We start from the raw sequence: 24,491 nt of genomic DNA, 5'->3' as shown, positions 1-24,491 counted from the left end.
ATTACTCCTCAACCATCAAGTTCTTGAACCAGAGGGAATATCTACAATCAACTTCACTTGCCCCATCACTGAACAGTTTCCACACCCTATGCACTCACTTTCAAGGACTCTTCATCTCATGTTCTCAATATTTATAGCTTATTTATTTATTATTTCTTTTTTTTTCCTTTTGTATTTACACAGTTGGCCATCTTTTGCACACTGGTTGTCCACCCTGCTGGGTGTGGTCTTCCATTGATTCTATCACGGTTATTGGATTTAGACCACATGTATAATTTACCTTGTATCATATTACAACATCGTTTTATATTTTTTAATTTTTTTTTTCCTTACAGCACGAAATAGGCCCTTCTTATGAGTTCTGTCAGCAGCAACCCACTGATTTAACCTAATCATGGGACAATTTACAATGATCAATTAACCTGTCTTTGGACTGTGGGAGGAAACCAGAGCATCTGCAGGAAACCTACACATTTCACAAGAAGGATGTACAAACTCTTTACAGAGGACGCCGGGACTGAACTCTAAACTCTGATGCCCCGAGCTGCAACAGCATCACACTAACTGCTTTGCTACCATGGCAACCATTTGTCATCATGTTACACTGAATGGCAACCACTACATTTACACTCAACTAAACTTAAATATAATTAACACTGTATCCAGATATGAGATTAAGGGACATTAATCATTTTGTTACTTTAATTTAATAAAGTAGAAATTATCTAAATGTTATAAGCTGTTTCAAACTACAAAAGTAAATAACTAATTTCTTTAATGTATAATGGTTCTACCTATATGTACATAAGACATAAATGTTATTAGCTTCAACCATGTGTATTGGTAACAAATTTTTGAACCCCATTCCTTGATCAGAAACAAAACCCTTTAACAAGCTCATCACAAATTTACTTAAGGTTGTTATAGCCAGGGCTGGTAATGGGGACAAGCTCTCACTACCTATTAAATGCTCCCACAGGTGTGCAACTAAAGTAGATTCTGACAACTAAGTCCAGCTCCTGACTTCCTCGTGTGGCTTAGCTACTAAGCCCGTCAGAACCATTTCTACAGGCAGGAGAAGGGGCAAAGGCAGATTACTAGCACTGTAAAACCAGTCATTTCAGGCAGATGGGCTCATCAGCCATGGTTGGCTGCTCATTAAGAAGGAAAACTCTGTTCTCAAATCTCCGCTGCCGTGCAGCTATACCAACTCATGGGGAAGGCTTCAGGAGTAAACCCCGAGGGAAAATTCTGCAGCTCGTGTCCCTAAGGCAATCCTATATTGAGTTCAATGCTGACAGGCAACTCCTGCGACTCTGCTGGTACCAAACTGTATTGGTCTACTGCCATTCCTTTGGGTTCATCAATTGCATGGAGACAGGGAGCTTGCTACATGAGGAACAGCTTACTCTCTATATCGTACTGCCCAGACTTGTGTATCTGGACAGCTAGAATGCAATCTCCATAGCTGACACGTGACAAGACTAATTGCACTCATTGGTAAAAGTGCACCTTCAGAAAAATGAATTACATTTTAAAAAACTGTGAGAAAGCTATTTATCAACATAAATACACCACATCGTCTAACAGGCAGTGGTCTGCTAGGAGAGGAATTCAAAGCTAAACAGAGGCAGGAAAGGGAAAGTTCAAAATTTAAAATAAATTTATTATCAAAGTACATATACGTCACCATATACGTACAACCCTGAGATACATTTTCTTGTGGTCAATCATAGTAAATACAAGAAAAACAATAGAATCAATCAAATAGAATCAATGCTTTGGTCAGCACTCAAAGATGGACAAACCATGTGAGAAAATAAACAACGAACTGTGTAAATACAAAAATAAAAAGAAATAATAATAATGAATAAATAAACAATAAATATCGAGAACAGGAGATGAAGAATCCTTGATAGTGAGTCCATGATTGTGGGAATAGTTCAGTGATGGGACAAGTGAAGTTGAGTGTTCAACAGCCTGATGATTGAGAGAAAATAACTGTTCCTGAACTTGGTGGTATGGCTCCTGAGGTTCCTGTACCTTCTTCTTGATGGCAACAGCAAGAGGAGAGCATGGTCTGGATGTTGGGCGTTGATGATGGATGCTGCTTTCCTTTGACAGTGCTCCACGTAGATGTGCTCAGTGGTAGAACACCTACCAGCAGGCTGCTGACCTTTCAGGAAATGCACACATTTTCAGGAGATCGGCTGTGGCTCTACGGCTCCTGGGTCACCTCAGGATCCAGGTACAGATTTTCAGGTGAGGTCATCCTCAGATCAAGAGACCACTGATGACTTCAGATTTGTTGCTTGGTGGTGCTATTTGATGTAGGAAACTTTGCTACAGATTCTACCTCAAGTTCTATTCAACTGCTCAACATGGTCGCTACCAATTCTGTCAATCAAAGAGAAGCCTAAAATCCATACATTCACTTTTTCAACTTTAATTATATGTCCATCATAACACAGAAGGAATTTACAAAAACTAACAAAATATTAAGTTACACTGATCTATTTGTCACTAATAAATCAGTTTTGTTAAGAAAGATGATGTATAGGTGCTAATTAGTTTTTCATTATATGGAGCTATCTTTAATCTTTTGTTGCTCAAAGCTAACACATTAATTGTAAAGAGTACGTTTCAAGTTGATGCCAAAGGATCATCCTATACACGCGGCCAATAAAACTTCAAGCATTTGATGTCAATGTTCCAAGAATATTTTGGAATCGCGCTTGTTTTTAGGAATAGCTGCATTGGAGGTGCTATGCTAGTGTAGTGGTTAGTGTAACGCTATTATAGCTTGGGGCATTAGAGTTTGGAGTTCAATTACATGCTACCTAAAAGGAGATTGTACATTCTCCCTGTGACTGCATAGATTTTCTCCAGTTGTTCTGGTTTTCTCCCACATTCCAAAGACTTACCAGTTGGAAGGTTAATTGGCCATTGTGATTAGGCTAGGGTTAAATAGTTGGGTGGGCAGTTCAAAGAGCCTATACTGTGCTGAGTTTCTAAATAAAAGTTGATACCAAAGGATCACACACTGCCAGTAAGACTGCTAACATCTGATGTCAATGTTCCAAGAATATATTAGAACAATAAAGCTTCCTGAACAGAGCTTAATAATGTAAACTGTTGAGTGGCGCAAGCCTCCTTATCGATTTATGTCAGAGTAACAGTAAGGGGACATACTGTACTGTTTGCAGACCAGCTTCCTCAACAAATTTCCCTGGGGAAAAATTAATATAATTTGGCTTTGCATAAATGATCACTGCCAATTAGTTTTTTCCCCTTTGTTAAATTGTGTGAATCATTAGCACAAGTACAATGAAAGTGACTCATCTCATGTTTTAATGAACAGAATAATGCACATTGAGAAAACTGACAGACATTTAGGGCAAGGTATCTGTTCATACACACTTCTAAAAGTGCTATGCATTTAAAAACTTGGGTTGACTCAATGGACTAATTCCCCTCATAATTATGCATCCCTGAGCAGAAAATTCCTCTATTTTCAACAAGACTCCTATTCTTCTTAGCACAGAATTCGCAGTTACAATGATTGGGTGCCAAATGGGAATATGACATATTCAATAGGGGTATACAAGTAGTTTTGACTGTAAGAACACAAGGTGTGTAGACCACTTAGTCTCTTGTGGTTGCTGGCTGCTCCATTATTCAACAAGGTCGTGGCTGATTTGTTAACTCAGCCTTACTTGCTATACTTACCCCATATTCTTTAATTTCATAAATTTCTTTGAAAAAAGTCTATTGGTTTTGTCTCCATAGCTTCCTTAAGTAGAAAATAGCAAACATGCACTGTCCAGTAGCTGGCGATACTCCTTCGTATCACCTTTCCACACTACGTACCATTGGTCACTTCCATGCTCACTGAAGCAGTCCATATCATCCTGAAGTCTGGCTACATCTTCTACACAACCTCCACTGGCACCCATCTCTTCATAGATTGTTTCTTACTGACAGAACAACCAGTCTTAACAAAGGCTACTTCTTAAATTGTGTTAACATCTAAACTGCATTACGGTGGGTTCCAGTTAATTGGGCCATCGGCTAATCAGGTCAGCCGCTTACTTGGAACAACTGCTGGGATTTTCTTCATTTATTTGAGACACTATGCTATTTAATTGTGGCAAGAGACTGTTGCGGAACAGGTTCTAACTAGTGTTAGTTGCGCGCACTTGTGTAGCCATTAGACGCTGCACCATGCTTACAGTGAACAGCATTTAAGTAGCGTCAGTTGCATGCGTTTTTGTTCAAAAAGCAGTGATTTATTTTTTGTCACTGATAGTTGGCAAGAAATAAGCAGTAAGACAATTCGAAACTGTTTTGCCCACCGTGGTTTCAAGCATTCAAGCTTGGAAATTCTGGAAACAGCCAGAAGTGAAAATGAAACAATTTCACTACTTCAACAAGCTAGGAACTACAAAGAATTTGAAAGTATCGATAATCATCTTGAATATTATGAGGAAAGTTAAGATTTGGAGGATGTAACTGTTGATAGCATTGAATGAAGGCTGTCCATTACTAGGTACTAGATACCTAGTGTCCATTACTAGATGCTAGGTATCTGAGCTGATTTTGTTCATTGCATAAATAGGATCAATTCCTCCAACAATAACTATTAGGAAACTAATAGAAAGTTTTATAATACTGTAGTAGTATTGCTAGTATTCAAATTTGTTCCATATTTTATTTAAGTACATAATTTGTTTCTCAGTTTGTCTTTTTTATACCCTTTTAACTACTTCCATGAAACTTTGGCTTATTGGGGCAGCTGCTTAATTGGGCTAAAATGCACTGATCCCAATGTGTCCCAATGAACTAGAATCCACTGTATTTGTCCTCAGAGTCCTCAAATATAATCTGCCTTAAATGTGATGTCAGGGTAACCTTTGCTATTTACTCTCTGACTTATTTTGTCTCAACCACACCTCAGTTTGCTATTCCCTGTTGCTTTAGGGAGATCACCGGACTCCAATCCTAAAGAAAGAAGACTTTGTTCACTTTTCCCTCAGCTTATATGCATAAAGAATTGTGGGTTTCCCCAGATTGAGACTTTCAGAGGCTATACTCATTCCTCTCAGACACTACCTTGGAGATTTCCCATCGACTACTCCCAGCAATGGAACTGGAAATTCTGTGTGAATTTCCCCTTCAGAAGACCATACTTCCCAAGGCTGATCAAAATATCCAGCTCCCTCTGATCTCCATTGACGACCATAGCACATGCTCCCATTACTGCAGAATCCAATCATCACTGCCAACATTACACTCTATAACACTCTGGTTATACCACACAGGAGTATTGTGTTCAGTTCTGGTCTCCTCATTATAGGAAAGATGTGGAAGCTTTAGAGAACATACAAATATTTATCAGGATGCTGCCTAGATGAGACAGCATGTTTTACAAAGAAAGGCTGAGCAAGCAAAGGCCTTTTCTCTTTGAAGAGGAGGATGACAGGTGACTTGATAGAGCTGCACAAGATAAGAGGCATAGATAAAGTGGACAGACACTTTTACCAAGAATAGAAATGGCTAATACAAGGGGGCATAACTTTAAGGTGTATGGAAGAAAGTAAAAGGGTCAATACAACATCATGAGACAAAGAGCCTTTACTGTGCTATACTGTTCTATGTAGCTGGAAATGTGCCAGTCTTACTGTGATATGAAGAATTGTCTGGAACAGTGGTAACTAGACAACTGCACTGCAATTACTGCAAGAACTAGCAACGCATCAATAGAGAATGCCACAGTGAAACCAAAAATGTCAATTTTGACTGAATGTTACACAAGGAAATTCAAAGGTTCCTTCTGCATACCTCACATTTAATACTCCCAACCTTAAAATGGTTCCCACAACCAAAACAATAAAACACTTCAAATAAATGAACGACAAATATTTTGAGATATCACTACAACTAACATCTGAAAGTCCAGCATTACAGTCCCAAGCCTGCCACATCATCAAAGTTTCACAAAAAGTGTCCCAAATGTTGCTTTAACTCCATGGTGTGAGAGCAAATTCAAAGCCTTAATACTTTGCCAGTCTGGTATAAAGTGACATTCAGCTTCAGCGATGTTCTTACAAAAAGAAAAAGCTCGCTCTGTATGCTGGCAACAAATGAAAAGAAAACCAAGCGTTACTTTGCACCCTGTTGATAACTTGACTTGCAAATACAGTGCATCTGTCAAAGCAAGTGAGTCATACTTCATCATTGAAGTATCCTGCATCAGTGATTAAAACAGCTGTAGACTCAACTTAAACTGCTCTACTTTACCAGAATGATATTAAAAATCATTTATCAAAAATGCCACAGAAGCAGCAGAGACACTTTCAACCTTTCTCTGGCCACCTCCTTGTAATGTGCTAGCCTCAGCTACTAGAACTCTTTAAAATTAGTCACAATAAATCACAATAAAAGAAAGAAAGACAAATCCATTCCAGCTAATTACCACCCAGCCTGCTCATCAACAAATGGACAGAAGGCATCATTGATCATACTGTTGACCAAGAACAGAGGTTGAAGTAAGCCAATGTGGACCGGTACAGCATACTGGCAAAGTAATGAATGAAGCTGCGTTTGCAGTACTACCATATTAATGAGAAGCTTCAATTTCACCCCTACCCAAGATAAGGGTTCTGGCCTCTAGAGGTGCAGTTTGTTTTCTATGCAGTCTGTTTTGTATGAACATCACTTCCTGTACATAAGCTGCTCTTTTTTATCACTTCCTGCGCAGGATAATTTGAACTTCACTTTAAAGCAAATGGTAGAAAAACATCTATCATGATCTCCTCTTTATTTGCCTTTGAAATAGCAATATCTGTGAGTCTTAGTTTTGAAAATATCAATAAACCACTGTCCCACTATCACCTTCACACATTAACTGCAGATGACTGTGAGAGAACAAGCAGGTTTTGTATACTCTGAATTAGGGCCTGACTTCCATGCAGCATTATCTTCATACATTTTGACAGCAGGACATTAATCTCTGATGTAGACACAAAAGCTAAATATAGCTGTTGGAATATATGTAACACCCTTCAATCTATTACATAATGGATTCTTTATTCTGGCACCATTACTGAATGGTAAGTCACTTGTTGTTGATATTGCCTTGAACCCATAAATGGCTCTTACTATTTGCTTGGTTCCAAGCATATAATATCCTGTAAATGAGTTACCATTCCTATGATCGTCCACCCTTCCACAGATGTGTTCTCATCATGATCAGTGGCCTGAAGTTATAACAGGCACTGGAAGAACGGCTTCAGAAAGCAAATCTGAGGGTAGCAAAGAAAGGTATTGTACCGTATAGCCTACATTATAATAAGAGACTACTTTATGTTTTAGTGACACATCATTGCATGCGCTATTATGCACGTATTTGATCTGTACGTGTGTGCCGAGTTGGGTTTCTGCCAGTAAAGAACCATGAACCTTAGCTCCCGTCTCCAGCATTTTTATTAATAGCATTGTTGTGTAATCAGGCCACATTCACAACAAATTGGCGATGAGGTTAATGAGCCTACATCGTATCAGAACGCCGTGTTTTAATTGATAACGACACTCGGAAGAAGAGTGCAAGGAACGAGCCAAAGAACGGGAGAAGGAGGCAGAGCGAGGCCGTGAGTCTGAAAGGAAGCAGGAGCACAGCCGGGGTCGGAGATGTCGGGAGACCAAGAGACACAGTTGAAGTCGCAGCACGTCCAGCTGAGACCACAGCCGGCACTGACCCCCAGGGGCTGAGGGTCTGCCTGCCCCAGAAGGGAGATTAAAAGGAGCAACACACACATCCAGACTGAGTGTACTCGTGTCGCTAGAAAAAAGGACACGTGGGTCAAAAAGAAAACAAGGGGAAAATGGGGCTAAATTAACTTAACAAAGATGGCAATGATTGGAACCATTACAGCATTTGATAGTGACATTGAAGACGGGGTAACTTACATTGAGAGAGTGGAGTTATATTGTGAGGCTAACAGTGTTAATGATGAAAAGAAAGCCAGCATCTTACTCAGTATTATGGGAGCAGAAACATACGGGGTGCTATGGAGCTTGTTAACCCCTGAAAAGTCAGCTGACAAAACGTTCAAGCAAATAGTAGACACTAACAGCATTTCAACCCCAAACCACTGGTCATTGCTGAAAGATTTAAATTTCACAAACAGAATCAGAGCAAACATGAAAGTATTTCTGAATATTGTGCTGATTTGCGCAAATTATCAGAACATTGTCACTTTGGAGCTGGTCTATCGGACGCATTGAGGGACAAGTTAGTGTGTGGCATGCACTGTAAAACCACACAGAAGAAGCTCCTGGGTGAAAAAGAACTTACATTAGAGAAGGGGCTGAACATTGCAATATCAACAGAAACAGCAACACGGGGTGCTTCCAAGATACAACAGAAATCTCTGGAATATGCTACGAATAAAATGTCACTGAACAGAAATGAAGGAAAGAAATGTTACCGTTGTGGGAACATGTCACATGGCCCTAATGACTGTTGGTTTAAAGACAAAGAATGCAGAAACTGTGGCAAACAGGGCCACACTGGCAGAGTATGCAAAGCTAGTACACAGCAGAAAAAGGACAAAATGCGACGTAGCGCGCAGCGGCCACTCCAGAATGAATATCTGATATTCGTTAAGTAGGATGCCGTACACAATCCTGATTTGATGGAGACAGACGTGAGAAGCACAGAGGAACATCTGGTGAAGCTTCTGAAATGCCCGCTTCGCTGCCGCTGCTACTGTGCGATCGAGAATCTCCGGAGGGGAAGGCCCTGAATCCTCAGCTTTGCCTGTTGCTTGGCGGCCGGGGTCAGGGTCGAAGCACTCAGCAGAGATGGTGCTTGGTGTCAAAGGGCTGGTCGGAGGCTTGAAGTTTTCAGACGGACTCAGAGTCAGCTGTGGTTGGGTGCTTCCAGGGTGCTGCATCGGCAAGTTTGCAGTGCTGGAGGTTCATGGCAGGGAGAGTTTTTCTTCCTTCCACCATCTGCGTGAGATGATGGGGCTATTGGGACTTCGAGACTTTTTTTTAACCGTGCCCATGGTCTGCTCTTTATCAAATTAAGGTATTGCTTTGCACTGTTGTAACTATATGTTATAATTATGTGGTTTTTGTCAGTTTTAGTCTTGGTCTGTCTTGTGTTTCTATGATATCATACTGGAAGAACATTGTATCATTTCCTAATGCATGCATTACTAAATGACAATAAACGAGGACTGAGTGCCCTCATAATCTAACGTGATATAATCTAATCTAAAATACAAGAGAAACAAGAAAGCCCAGAAAGGAAAACACAACAATGTACACAAAATGGAAGAAAGCAGTTCTGATGAAAACGACTCAGATGAAAGTGAATTGTTTTGTCTGCAACCTCACAGCATGAAAGAGAGATGATCGAAGAGTAATACGGATCACTCTACAAGTGGCAGGCGTGAGACTGAAAATTGACTTGGACACAGGCTCAGCTTTAACAGTGATCTCTGTATACGACTACGAACGACTGTTTTCTCACATACCTCTGAAACAAACTAAACTACTGCTAAAGACTTACACAGGACAGGAAGTGCATCCCAAAGGTAAAATTAAAGTGACAGTGACCTACGGAGACAAAACACAGCAACTGAACCTCTATGTACTGAAAAATGGAGGACCACCGTTGCTAGGACATGAATGGCTCAGGAAAATCCAGTTGGATTGGCACACCATCAAGGCACTGGATGTGTTAACAAAGGAGGGCAGTTCGGCAAGGAAAATGTCCGCAGTTCTCCTCTCACCCATTGCCGACCATTACAATGAATAGGATGAACTAGACAGCGTCGACGATGAGGACGAACGCAGTATCCATGGCCTCGACTCGGATGAAGATACAGAAGATGCAAGGGAGACAGATATTGCCAATAAGCAGGATGATGAAGACTACCTGGAAGTAAAAGAGCAGATGTACCAGGAGAAATTGACATCTCTCAAAAGACAGCTACAGCAGTTACAGGAAGGCACTTTGCAGGAGTATCAGAAAAGGATGAAGAAACTAGATCAACAATACAAGGAAAGAATATGAAATGCAGAGCTTTTTCTGCAACTGGAGACAGAACAAGTGGAAAGGAGTTATATTAAAGAGAAGAAAGCAGCAGTGAAGGAATTTGAAGCTAAAAAGATTGAGTTGGAAGAAACGAAAAAGATGATTGAGAATGAGAGGCTAACAATGGAACTCAAAGGAGATTCTATGGAGGTAAAGCCAATAATGACTAGGAAACTAAGGAGGAGACCTAATGACCCTGTTTCAATTACAGGCAAAAGACGAAAACCTGCACCTGCGCAGTTAAATTACTTGTTAACAGATGAACAGATAATGGAAGATCTGCGAACTCTCAATAAGTTTAAATCTCCGTAAAGACCAGCATCTCCGTCTTCTCCTGAGCATCTTCCCAGCATTCCTGCTGAATCATCAGCACAAAGATATGAAGCACGAATAAAAGATGGAAAGTTATATTACGATAAGAGATGGTATCCTAAAGGTCAGGCTATCTATTTGGAATCTAACGAGAATATGAAGATTGACTGTGTAATTAGCTCAGTTGGAACAAATGAGATATGGGTAAGGAAGACAAGTGATAGCACCAAGATGCGTATATATCTAGGACAGCTGCACAGAGGAGTCTTCATTATACAGAGCCGATCTGCTGCCTTGAACCCTTAGGAAGCTGGAGGCACACACCTTCTTATCTCCCTATGCTCAGAGGTCAACTTTTCATGACTTTTATATGGTAATCTGTATTAAAGCAAACAAGTTTATTGACAGATTTGTACTCCAGGGAGCGGGAAGCACAGAATCAAATGTCGCTGTGATGATTGTACGCTCTAGTATCAATTGCTTGGCGACAATAAAGTATAAAGTATAAAGACTGAAGAACACACTATTTGAAAACACTTTCCAATGCCATCTCAGTTTTGATGATTGTACATATTTTTAAGAATAACATTCACCTTTTCATGGGTTTCACTTTGCTTTCGTCATTTTTGCAAGATGGAGGTGACTACTCTTCATGGCCGGAACCTGCCAAATTCAACACTCTTTATGTTACTGGTGTGTCAGCTCAAGATCATTTGTAACACGTCAGAGGAGCAGAATGAGGCAAGTCAGCCCATCGAGTCTGTGCTGCCATTCCGTCATGGCTGGTTTATTTTCTCTCTCAATCCTATTCTGCTGCCTTCTACCATAATAGATGAGCTTCTTTGGGTTCAGAGATTATCCTACAGTTCATTTATTTCAAGGCAATTTGTAGACAGAAGACATATGACATTATGCATATCTGTAAGTCTGTACACCTGTAAATCACCTCCAGAACACGAGCAGAAATTTCACCAAAACTGATGATTTCAAAACTGCTCTCCTGGAACAGTTTGAAGTATTCATAGCCACTAGGAATGCAATCTGATGATAAATGCTTCCTGGAGATTTTCTGCAGGGCACAGTCCAACCTAGTCTCTGCATCCATAAAACATCTTAGTTTACAACACAAGCCTGTGGGTAATTCCAACTAACCACTGTCGGCCTGAATACTAATGGCAAACCTGGGAGATAACCTTTGTACCATATTCTACAATACTACTTACGTACAAAAATCTGACAAATAGCATTTTCCTTATTCCTGGAAACATTGCTTAACTTACAACTAGCAAGATATAGATACCAACTTAGTGAATTTAAGTATGTAGATTAAATTATATTTAATACACTATTATTTAGTTTGGCATCAAAGCTACTTTTTAATATTAGGTTGGAATTATGCCACGACATTAATACATTAAATTACCAAAACTTGAACCGCACCCAAATGAATGACTTAAATATAATAACGCAATGAAAGTGATCCCAGCTTTTAAGAGATCATTAAGCAACTCAAAATGTTGTGATGCAATATAGAAGTTTTTAGTGCTTCTACTCCACTTAAATAATTTTTGAGATATGTCTAATGATATAGAAATAGATGTATCCCAGAAGAATAAAAGCACTTCATTAATTCAAAGCACCTGCATGTTATTATTGACAGCATTAAAATGCCTGATGACTTCAGGAAATAGGAGAACAATTTTGTTATTTAAGGTATCATAAATACAGCTCAATGACTTACTGTCGATACCAGTTATTATAAATCTCAATGACTTAAAAATAAATCAAGCAGAGGTACATTTCCCATTTTTTGCAATCCCAGAGCAATGCAGCTTAAAATCCTGATTATAATATCCAGGCACAGATATTTCAAATAGCTCAATCTCACTGACTGAAGGCTTATAGCTCCAAAATGTATCTGCATTAATGGCTGGATGAATGGATCTTCCCAGTGCTACCAAACACAGCAGCTCAAGAACTGGCAAATTCACAAGATGCCAACCCCTTTGATTTTGATGGGCTGTGATTAGGGAAGGAAGGGAAAGGGAAATACCTTTAAAAAGTAAAGTTGTTACTTTTAATTATTTGTGTATTAAGTTAACTAACTTTACTTTACAAAAGCACTATTTATTTATTTCAAGCTTACTAGTTCTTAGAAGTATTGAAAACTAGTTAATTTACATAGAACATAATATAGAATAGTATAGCACAGTACAGGCCTTTCGGCCCACAATGTTGTGCCGACCCTCAAACCCTGCCTCCCATATAAGCCCCCACCTTAAGTTCCTCCATATACCCGTCTAGTAGTCTCTTAAACTTCACTAGTGTATCTGCCTCCACCACTGACTCAGGCAGTGCATTCCACGCACCAACCACTCTGCGTAAAAAACCTTCCTCTAATATCCCCCTTGAATTTCCAAACCCTTACTTTAAAGCCATGTCCTCTTGTATTGAGCAGTGGTGCCCTGGGGAAGAGGCGCTGGCTATCCACTCTATCTATTCCTCTTATTATCTTGTACACCTCTATCATCTTGTACACCTCTATTACCTTTACATTTTTTCCACAGTCCGCACACCTCAAGGCAGGACTTAACCTTTTACGGTAGAACTTTCTCAACAAGGCAGTAGCAACCCAGCCAGTGAGCAAGCTATGCTTCTGGTGTGTAAGATGCTCTGTACAAGCAAAATAGGACTTCAGTATACAGAGAGGGACAGACAAGGGAGGCTATGTGACAATTCCAAGAGGAAGACCTGGGCCACAAAAAGTAGATTCTGAAAAGTGAATGGAGCAAATAAAAAAAGAACACTGAACCTCTGAAAATTCCTTTGGTCAATATTGAGGATTCAGATATTCAGATACGGGCATATGTCCAAAATAACAAATTCAGCATTAAATTTTAAGACCACAAAATAAGACAAATGCAAGCCAAAATTTAGATATAGCGAGGAGACAAGCCTCTGGATGCCAAACATCTTCAAGTTATATTTTGCTACAATAACGAAATAGTTTTTTGAAGAATTTATTTATTGCCTTGTTGGAATTATTCACTGCACTGGCCATCTGCCTTCTAACCATCTCCATTACTTTTAAAGCTGAGATACAATGGGAGGAGACAGATTGATTTTCATCTTCAAGGCAAGGATTTCAAAGCCATCTCTGACACCCATGCAAACATAGTGAAATTAAAGAAACTGAAGCGGAGTACACTGTCGCTGAGCCATATGGTAGCTTAGCCTGCTCAAGCATTAAGACAAAGAGTTCCATCAGTTCTTTTGCTATGTTATGCATTCATTTTAGTCAACTTGCATACAAACTTGATACACAAGATCAAATTTCCACCAGCTTTAATCTTTGTTTTAAGTATAACTATAGAAGACATATTGCCATTGGCCAGTGGCATGGAAACAAAGTGGAAAGAAATAAAGAAAACATTTTTGCATCAGAATAAGACTCAAGTGTTAACTGGCTTCAATAAAAAAGTCCATCAAGTACTTGCAATATAATGTTTACAAGAATGAATAAAGAGCAGCTTTCCCATAGCTTTAGTAAAATACTGTATCAAGTTCATTGGTGTATTGGCGAGACCAACAGTGGGAGAGCTATATGGCTTTGGTTGTAGCCTCATACCTAGGGCTTGCCTACTGCAGCAGTACAGGAGAGGAGGCGTAGGAGGAGCTATGGCAAGGCATCTATGCTGGATTGGAGAGTGGCCCCTCCCAACCGTGCTGCTCTCCAGTGTTCATCAGGAAAACAAGCTGGATTACATGCATCCGTGAGCATATTCGCCTGCAGACTGATGAGAATTGCTGGTTCTTGTCTGCAACACCCATCACCATCAATTTACAGGACATATACAATGGTGCTGGAAAATTTGTGAATCCTGTAAAATTTTCACTATTTCTGCATAAATATGATCTAAAATGAATCAGATCTTTACATAAGTCCTAAAACTAGATAAAGAGAACCCAATTAAATAAATATACCAAAACATTATACTTAGTCATTTATTTCTTGAGAAAACCTATCCAACATTACATGTATTAGTTGGAAAATGTATGTGCACCTCTGGGATAACACCTTTTACAAAAGCTATTTGGAGTCAGGTGTTCCAATCAATGAGAAGAGATTGGAGGTGTGGGTTGTAGAGGTGCCCTGCCCTAAAAAAAAGACACATGAAGTAAGTTTACTGACAAAGCCTGCTCTTCTTAAGAAAGACCTGTTTATATGCACCATGCCTTGATCAAAATAACTTCCAGAGGACCTTAGAAGAAGTAATTGTAGGGATGCATGAAGCTGGAAAAAGCTACAAAAACATTTTTAAAGACCTGAATGTTCATCAGTCCACAGTAAGAGAAACTGTCTACAAATGGAGAGAACTTAGTACTTTGCTACTCTCCCTAAGAGTGGGCATCCTGCAAAGATCACACCAAGAGCACAAAATGCAATACCGAAGGTGGTGAGAAAGAACCCAAAGGTAATGGCAAAAGACCTGCAGAAATCTCTATTCCTGTGTCTACTAAAGGAAAAGCACTGAACAAGAATGGTGTTCATGAAAGGACACCAGAGAGGAAATCACTGCTCTCCAAAAAAACACATTGTTGCACATCACAAGTTTGCAAAAGACCACCTGGATGTTCTACAATGCTTCTGAGACAATGTTCTGTGCACAGATGAGACCAAAGTTTAACTTTTTTGGCAGAAATGCACATTGCAATGTTTGGAGGAAAAAGGCCACTGCACACCAATACCAAACCCGCATCCCAGCCGTGAAGCACGATGGAAGGAGCATCATGGCTTGGAGCTGCTTTGCTGCCTCAGGGCCAGGACAGCTTGCAATCATTAAGGAAACAATGAATTGAATCAAGACATTTTACAGGAGAATATCAAGGTAGCAGTCCATCACCTGAAACTTAATTGAGGTTGGATAATGTAACGAGACAATGATCTGAAAGACAAGAGTAAATTAGAAAGAAGAAAATTCATGTTTTGGAAAGGCGGAGTCATAGTCTTAATCCCATAGAAACGTTGTGGCAGGACCTAAAGCAAGCAGTTCATGCAAGGAAGTCCACCAACATCCCAGAGATGAAGCAGTCTTTTTAAGGTGAATGGCCTAAAATTCCTCCAAGCTCATGTGCAGGACAGATCAACAGTTCCCAGAAACATTTGATTAAAGTGTACAAGGCGGTCACACCAGTTACTGAAAGCAAAGGTTCACATACTTCGTTCAATATATTTTGTGTGACTGGATGTTTACTGCTATCTTAGCGATAGATACTTTATTGATCCCAAAGAAAATTACAGTGTCACAGTAGCATAACAATTGCACAGATTATACAAATACTAAAAGAGAAATAAGAATAAACATTAAGTTACTCCAAACAATCTAACAGGAGGAGGTCATCATTTTTCTGGCTATAGGTTAACTCATTATAGAGCCTAATAATCAAGGGTATGAATGACCTCATATAGTATTCTTTCAGGCAGTGCAGTTGTCTTAGTCTATTATTAAAAGTGCTCCTCTGTTCAGCCAAGGTGGCATACAGCGGGTGAGAAACCTGGTCCAGAATTGCCAGGATTTTACGTAGGGCCCTTTGTTCTACCACAGCCTCCAGTGTGTCCAGTTTGAGTCCTATAACAGAGCCAGTCTTTCTAATCAGTTTATTGAGCCTGTTGGCATCACACATGTTGCCCCATAACACCACCACGTAGAGGATTATACTGGACTCAACAGACTGGTAGAACATATGAAGGAGAGATCTGCATACTCCAAAGGACCTCAGTCTCTTCAGGAAGAAGAGACGACTCTGTCCCTTCTTGTACACACCCACTGTGTTGGTGCAACCCCAGGTACTTGTAGGTCCTCACCACATTCATGTCCATAAGACGAAGGAGCAGAATTAGGCCATTCAGCCCATCAAATTCATCCACCTTATTCTGAATGCTACGTGCATTTAAATACAGCACCTTCAGACCTGCATTCTTCACCCTTTTGAATTTTGCCTCTTGATCTTCTCCTTTAGCTCCCTCTGCACATGTTTCAATTCCTCCCTGTCTCCTGATCAGAAGGCTTTCTTTTTGTGGTTGAGAAAGGCCTTTATATCACTGCTGACCCATATGTGCTGTATGTGCCCTGTGTAGTGTATGACTGTTGGTACTGTGTTTTGCACGTTGGCCCCAGAACACTGTTTCATTTGGCTGTATTTATGGGTATTCATGTATGGTTGAATGATAAGTAAACTGCAACTTGAAACTTTCTCTCGATGGGTGGCCAGTACCTTTCACAGCCAACTGCCAAACTATAAGAGTGATACATCCATCATGGAAGTAGCATGAGCCTGTGAGACAGATAACGCAGAGTCGTTCCAACAAGCAATTAAATTTATCAATCAACAAATTTTAGCAACACTGAGCAGAACACAAGCTGTGCCTGCCATAAACTTATGACAGAGTCATTCTATGTTAATTATAACACCATAGTACTTACGTTGGCATCTGCCACCATTGGTTGGATCTCCATAGTATCCTTGCATGCAAGCTTCACATTGCTTTCCTACAGTGAGGTTTTTGCATTGTTCACATATACTGCCATTGATGCAAGTACTATGCCCATTACACTGACATGCTGTAAAAGAAAACAGAGAACATTAATTCTTATTCTTTATACTCATATTCCTATTTTTTTTAATTTAACATAACAAATCATCATTCTAACATGCAAGTATATAAGTTGGCACTGAGACCTGATGATATCAAAACTCATTGCTTGTACTTTCATTTGTGCAACTGCTTCAAAATATTATGATCAACACTATTTCAAAAGGTACATTTATTTAATAATACAATAGAATAAATCTGAATCTGATTTGTTTTGAATAGTAATACTGATAAACAGACAATAAAAATAATCTTCCATTAAGTTCTCTCCTTTAAAGTTTTGAACACTTTGATTCTTCTTCATTTTTCTCCAGTGTTAATGGTTTCCCCAATTATCTCACCTACATAATTATATTTTTCATGTTACTTAGTGAACCTATTTTGTATTTTATCAGGGTTCTAACACCCTTCAATAGAATGGTTGAAAGTGATCACTTCAATTGTATCTATTGTTACGTACCCCGTAACTGGGTTGCCAAACCAGCAGAAATGGATCACTCAGTTGGAGTCTGGAGTACTAGAACTAAGAAAGTTTTATTAAAGAAACAAGCAACACAGTAATCGAAAGGATAATAAATGCAACAGTTCAGCGATGATAAACACACATGTGCACAGAATTAAGATAACAGCATCAATCAAGCTCTATCGTTGTCTAGGGGTAAATGACCAAATTTAAAAGTGACTCAAGGTTCAGTCCAGTTAGTAGTTCAGTCCGCAGTAATCGTTGCCATGGCGATGGACAACGTGGGGGGAAGAGAGAGATAGAACAGGAACAACTGATCATTCAGAACGGCTTCACTCACAGACCGGCGATATTGCTCACAAGCAACTTTTGGGCGGGTCCTTGGTGATGTCACCTGAGGTCACCGACTGTGACCCCTCCTCCAGATGCGGTCGATCCTCTGCAGTGAACCCGGCACCCAGGCAAGGGCGGACACACACCGGGTTCCCGCTGATCGTACCTTTCCACTCTGGTCGTTGTCTGATTCTTCTCACCGACTCGTGAGAGGCGCACTGCTTCCAGGGTCTCGTTACCTCGGGTGGCGTGTGTGTCTCCTTAGCAAACCGGTCCCTTTTTATCCCCCTGCTGGGGCATCGCCTGTCCACCACTTCAAACAGTTCAAGGTTCAAAGAGGGGAGCCGCTCCAGACAGCTCTCTCTCCCCCGTTCCTTCATTACACATCTCCAGACGCTGCTCCATTGTTCCTTATCTCTCCTTCCCCTGAGGGCAGGTGGCAGACCACTTGCTGATGTCACTGATACTAACCCAGGCCAGCAAACATCTTAATTTTATGTGTATTCTCGTAACACTATTCAGACTTGTCAGATATACATTTGCATGTACCTAAAATTTTTTGTCGTGTACAGCCCAATTAACAGAGGTTCTAACAGACATCTTCAACAGCTGCCTTGAATAGTCCAAAGTCCTGCAGCCTTCAGGACAGCCATCAATATCTTGGTGAATCTCCCCCACCCTTACCGTTCTAACCAATTTTTACAGGAGCACCATCGAGTGTTCTGACCAGCTGCATCACCGCCTAGGAATTGTAAGGCATCTGACCACAAGTCTCTACAAAGGATTGCAAGGACTGCTGAGAGGATCATCAGAGTCTCTCTTTTACCCACCCAGAAATATTTATCAGGAGCACTGCATACATAGGGGCCTTAGCATTATCAGTGATCCCTCCTATCAGTCCATTAATCTCTTTGATTCCCTTTCATCAGGCAGGACGTACCAAACAGGAACTGTTAGGATGGGTTACAGTTTCTTCCCCCGCCATCACCCAGATCTCATCACACATGAAGTGCCAGTAGTGTTATACCATTTACATTGGTGTCACAAATGCACCGTATTATTTGTTAATACTAATTTATGTGTTATGTGTGTTGAGTTATATGTATTGTGTTGTGCACCCGGTCCGAAGGAATGTTTGGCCATATACATGTGTATAGTTGAATAAACTTGAATTTGATTTTCCATAGAGGTCCTAATTTTTCTTCCTTCAAATATTCCATGTATTATTCAGACTCTGTTCCTAGCCTTTACGTGCATAGAGGAAATTTTCACTCTTCTTAAAATCATCCAAATATCAATCTGCATTTATCTACACTGAAATTAATTGGCCACATATCTAAGAAATCCCTTCAAGGTTTTCTCCTGCTGTCTTCAACTATCTTCTTCACAGTTTGTTGGTATGATAGCCTTAGCCAAAACTGGTACAGTTAGTTCCCTGTGAGAAAATAGCTGACCTATTGAAGCATATAGGGTACAGATATTTCAACAATGTTTTTATGTATGTTTTTATGCATCAGGCATAAGCTAATATAGCTAAACTATAGTTTGTCCGTCTTTTTTAATTTATGCTCCCCAAAGAATTTTTTCTGTACTTTGAAGTGATTTTTTAATGGCTCGGTCACGATAGATGCACTGCGTTGTTTGTTTATTATTGGCTTCTGTCAATATATTAAATAAATTAAAATTCTACAGGTACACAGGAAGTTTTTACTGATTATGTTCTATCAGTTGATGCTACTGATAACTTCTGCATTGAATGTACAGCAATTATTGAAAGCTTAGTTTACTGCCCAAAGCATTTAACAAACCTCAAATGTTAATGCCACTAAATCTTTGGCCAGACTGAACACCTGTGCCTTAACTACCCAAGATATATTTTCCTTTACATTTTTCTTTGTGATTACTGTCTCTTAAATAAATGGTCACTATCCTGTAAAATAGGAGGGTATGCATAAAACAAAAACCTAATCAAAAAAATCTTTGCACTTGCCCGTTTGAGCCTTATTTTGAGATCAAGTCCACAACTTCAAGGCCCAGTTAGCACAGAAACAGATTTAGCAATAAATCCAACAGAATCAACGTCCTCTATAAATACCAAAATGGCAATCACAAACTGGGTTGGATAATGTCTTAGAGTTACAACCACAAGGTACTTGATTAAAGGAGCCTCATGCAGCGTGCAGTAATTTGAAAATGAGCTATGATTTTCATAAATATTATAATGGAATCTAATGCATTTAATCAATGAACCCATTCTCAATGGAAACTTGACATTTGCATTTTCTCTATGCCATAAAATATGTTACAAATATACAGAAAAATAGAGGTGCCATGGTAGCGTAGCAGTCAGCATAATGTTATTACAGCTCAAGGCGTTCCGAAGTGCGGAGTTCAATTCCAGCACTGTTCTGAAAGGAGTCCCCATGAGTCCTCCCCCATGGAATGCGTAAGTTTTCCCCGGGTCCACGGTTCGCTCCCACAATCCAAAGACAACCAGTATAGTTTAATTAATCATTGTAAATCGCCCATGATTAGGTTAGAGTTAACTGGGGCTGTGGGGTTGCTGGGGCGAGGAGGCTCAAAGGGCCAGGAGGGCCTACTGTTCACTGTATCACTAAATAAATAGATAGGTAAATAAACAAACAAACAAACATCTTAAAAAATAAGCATTTGGGTCCATATTTGGAAAACGTTTCATTATTGCAGAAATACCAATGCACCTCTCCCACGTCAGTTACACTTTCAAATGATCAGTTTACTTCAAGGTACATGGTATACCAGTATATCTATATAACAAAAAGCTATCAAAGAATTACACATAGTACATTCAGTAGTTTGGGCTCCTTTGTGCATGAGTTACAGAGCGAAATTGGATAATCCTCATTTAAGAACAGACAGTTTTAATTCATGTATCTATGTAATTTCAAATGTTGCCATCAATATATTAATCAAGGGCTCTTGTACTAAAACAAAGAATAAGGGTACTTGTCTAATAGTAAAATTGGCCACAACAATATTAAAATAGCCAACATAATTCTAAACTTAATTCAGTATTTCAATGTTTATTTTTAATTATACTTTGGTATAATTCAAAGCCACAGACTGAAAGGTGATCAGCAAAGATGCCTACCTGGGCACTGAATGAAAGCCCATTCATTGTTTTTGTCTTTTGGACAAAGACCCGTATCGAGTACCATTCCACGGGTATTCTTTGCTGCAGATTTCATTGGTCCTCTCGAAGAGCCTTCCATACACTCCCCCTTTCCTGTATTTGTGGGATCATTGCACCAGCCACAACCTGGGTGTTCGAGGCACTGCTCGCATGTACGAAGTCCAGAACAATTTTGAGCTATGCATGCAACGAAAGAGAAAATTATAATACTTTAAATCTCAAATTCAAATGAATCCTCCATCAGCAGGAAGTAAATGGGAAAGTGAAGTTTTGTTTTGCGGTAGATTTTTGATCATTATGCAAAATTCATAAATCTGTTCTATATCAACAATATCCCAATCTCAGAATATTCCTCTCCTTGATCATTCTACAATAGGTCTCATTATTCTCAGTACAGTCAGGAAATCTTTACGATTGAATTCATAATGCAATTTGAGAGGGAGGAGCATGTCATATGTATCAGTATCACAATGGAATAAAGGGAATTACAGAGGCATGAGAGAGGAGCTTGCCCAGGTGGATTGGAGGGGGATACTGCTGGGGTGACAGTAGAGCAGAGATGGCTGAAGTTTCTGGGAATAGTTCACAAGGCACAGGATAGATATGTCCCTCAGAAAAAATTGTTCTCCTATGGCAGGGCTAAACAACCATGGGTGACAAGGAAAGTTAAGGACTGCATAAAAGCCAAGGGAAGGGAATATAAGGTAGCAAAAGTGTGTGGGAAGTTGGATGATTGGGAAGCTTTTAAAGTCCAACAAAAGGCCACTAAAAAAGCAATAAGAAGGGAAAAGATGAAATATGAGGGCAAACGAGCCAATAATATAAAGCAGGATACCAATATTTTTCAGTTATACAAAGAGTAAAAGGGAGGTGACAGTTGATATTGGACCACTGGAAAATAAAGCTGGTGAGGTAGTAATGGGGGCCAAAGAAATGGCAGATGAACTTAAGTACTTGCTTCAGTCTTTACTGTGGAAGACACTTGCTGTATGCCAGAAGTCCATGGGCGTCAGGGAGCGTGAGTGAGTATCATTGCTATTACAAAGGACAAAGTGCTAGGCAAACTCAAAGGTCTTAAGGTGGATAAGTCACCTGGACCAGATGGACTACTTCCCAGAGTCCTGAAAGAGGTTGCTGAAGAGGTAACAGATGCATGATCTTTCAAGTATCACTTGATTCTGGCATGGTCCCAGAGGACTGGAAAATAGTAAACATCACTCAACCCTTTAAAAAGGTTGGAAGACAAAAGAGAGGAAATTACAGGCCAGTTAGCCGAACTCGGTGGTTGGGAAAATATTGGAGTCCGTTATCAAAGGTGAGGTTTCAGGATACTTGGGAGACTAATGATAAAATAAGTCAAAGTCAGCATGGTTTCTGTAAAGGGGAAATCTTTCACTAAGTAAGAAGCAGGGTAGTCAAAGGAGAAGCAGTGGGTGTTATTAACTTGGATTTTCAGAATGCATTTGATAAGGTGCCTCACATGAGACTGCTTTACAAGATAAAATACTATAGTGTTACAGGAAATATACTGGCATGGATAGAGGAATAGCTGACAGGCAGGAATTAGTGAGTAGGAATAAAGGGGACCTTCTCTGGTTGGCTGCCAGTGACTAGTGGTGGTCCTCGGGGTCAATATTGGGACCGGTACTTTTCGCATTGTTTGTCAAGGATTTCGATAGTGGAATAGATGGCTTTGTGGCAACGTTTGTAGATGATATGAAAATAGGTGGAGGGGTAGGTAGTGCTAAGGAAGTAATGCGATTGCAGGACTTAGACAGATTGGGAGAATGGGCAAAAAAGTGGCAGATGGAATACAATATTAGGATATGTACAATAATGCGTTTAGGAAAAACAAACAATAGTGCAGACTATTATCTTAATGGGGAGAAAGTTCAAACATCAGAGGTGCAAAGGGATTTGGGATTCCTCATGCAAGATTCCCAGAAGGTTAATTCACAGGTTGAGTTTGGGATAAAGAAGGCAAATGTAATGTTAGCATTCATTTCAAGGGGAATAGAATATAAAGACAAGGAGATAATACTGAAGCTCGTATTGTCAGCCTGTCAACAATTTTGGGCCCCTTACCTTAGACAGGATGTATTCTTATTGGAGAGAGTCCAGAGGAAGTTCACAAGGATTATTCCGGGAATTAAGGGGTTAACACATGAGGAGCGTTTGGCAGCTTTGGGCTTGTAGTCACCGGAATTTAGAAGAATGTGCAGGATCTCACTGAATCCTACTGAATGTTGAAAGGACTAGATAAGGTGGATGTGGAGAGGATGTTTCCTCTGGTGGGGGTATCCAGAATTAGAGGGCACAGCTTCAAAATTGAGGGCAACCTTTTAGAACAGAAGTAGTAAGGAGGATTTTTTATATCAAAATGAGTGGTGAATCTGTAAACAACAGGAATTCTGCAGATGCTGGAAATTCAAGCAACACACATCAAAGTTGCTGGTGAACGCAGCAGGCCAAGCAGCATCTATAGGAAGAGGCACAGTCGACGTTTCAGGCCGAGACCCTTCGTCAGGACTAACTGAAGGAAGAGTGAGTAAGGGATTTGAAAGCTGGAGGGGGAGGGGGAGATGCAAAATGATAGGAGAAGACAGGAGGGGGAGGGATAGAGCCGAGAGCTGGACAGGTGATAGGCAAAAGGGGATACGAGAGGATCATGGGACAGGAGGTCCGGGAAGAAAGACGGGGGGGGGGTGACCCAGAGGATGGGCAAGAGGTATATTCAGAGGGACAGAGGGAGAAAAAGGAGAGTGAGAGAAAGAATGTGTGCATAAAAATGAGTAACAGATGGGGTACGAGGGGGAGGTGGGGCCTAGCGGAAGTTAGACAAGTCAATGTTCATGCCATCAGGTTGGAGGCTACCCAGACGGAATATAAGGTGTTGTTCCTCCAACCTGAGTGTGGCTTCATCTTTACAGTAGAGGAGGCCGTGGATAGACATGTCAGAATGGGAATGGGATGTGGAATTAAAATGTGTGGCCACTGGGAGATCCTGCTTTCTCTGGCGGACAGAGCGTAGATGTTCAGCAAAGCGGTCTCCCAGTCTGCGTCGGGTCTCACCAATATATAAAAGGCCACATCGGGAGCACCGGACGCAGTATATCACCCCAGTCGACTCACAGGTGAAGTGATGCCTCACCTGGAAGGACTGTTTGGGGCCCTGAATGGTGGTAAGGGAGGAAGTGTAAGGGCATGTGTAGCACTTGTTCCGCTTACACGGATAAGTGCCAGGAGGGAGATCAGTGGGGAGGGATGGGGGGGACGAATGGACAAGGGAGTTGTGTAGGGAGCGATCCCTGCGGAATGCAGAGGGGGGGGAGGGAAAGATGTGCTTAGTGGTGGGATCCCGTTGGAGGTGGCGGAAGTTATGGAGAATAATATGTTGGACCCGGAGGCTGGTGGGGTGGTAGGTGAGGACCAGGGGAACCCTATTCCT

General features: G+C 40.4%; 1 protein-coding gene across 8 annotated transcripts in view; it reads right to left on the bottom strand.

The window, feature by feature from the left end:
- Window positions 1-24,491, bottom strand: part of atrnl1b (attractin-like 1b) — a 1,086,143-nt gene that overhangs the window by 737,255 nt on the left and 324,397 nt on the right. For all 8 annotated transcript variants that reach the window (XM_063072023.1, XM_063072026.1, XM_063072024.1 and 5 more), the window contains 2 exons: window positions 21,002-21,220; window positions 16,906-17,043 (listed from right to left, as the gene is read on the bottom strand). In XM_063072023.1, the coding sequence (XP_062928093.1) occupies window positions 16,906-17,043; window positions 21,002-21,220 (357 nt within the window). The remainder of the gene's footprint in view (window positions 1-16,905; window positions 17,044-21,001; window positions 21,221-24,491) is intronic.

Source organism: Mobula hypostoma, chromosome 19 (genome assembly GCF_963921235.1).
Source record: "Mobula hypostoma chromosome 19, sMobHyp1.1, whole genome shotgun sequence".
NCBI classification, from domain to species: Eukaryota; Metazoa; Chordata; class Chondrichthyes; order Myliobatiformes; family Myliobatidae; genus Mobula; species Mobula hypostoma.
This window is presented reverse-complemented; position numbering and strand designations above follow the sequence as displayed.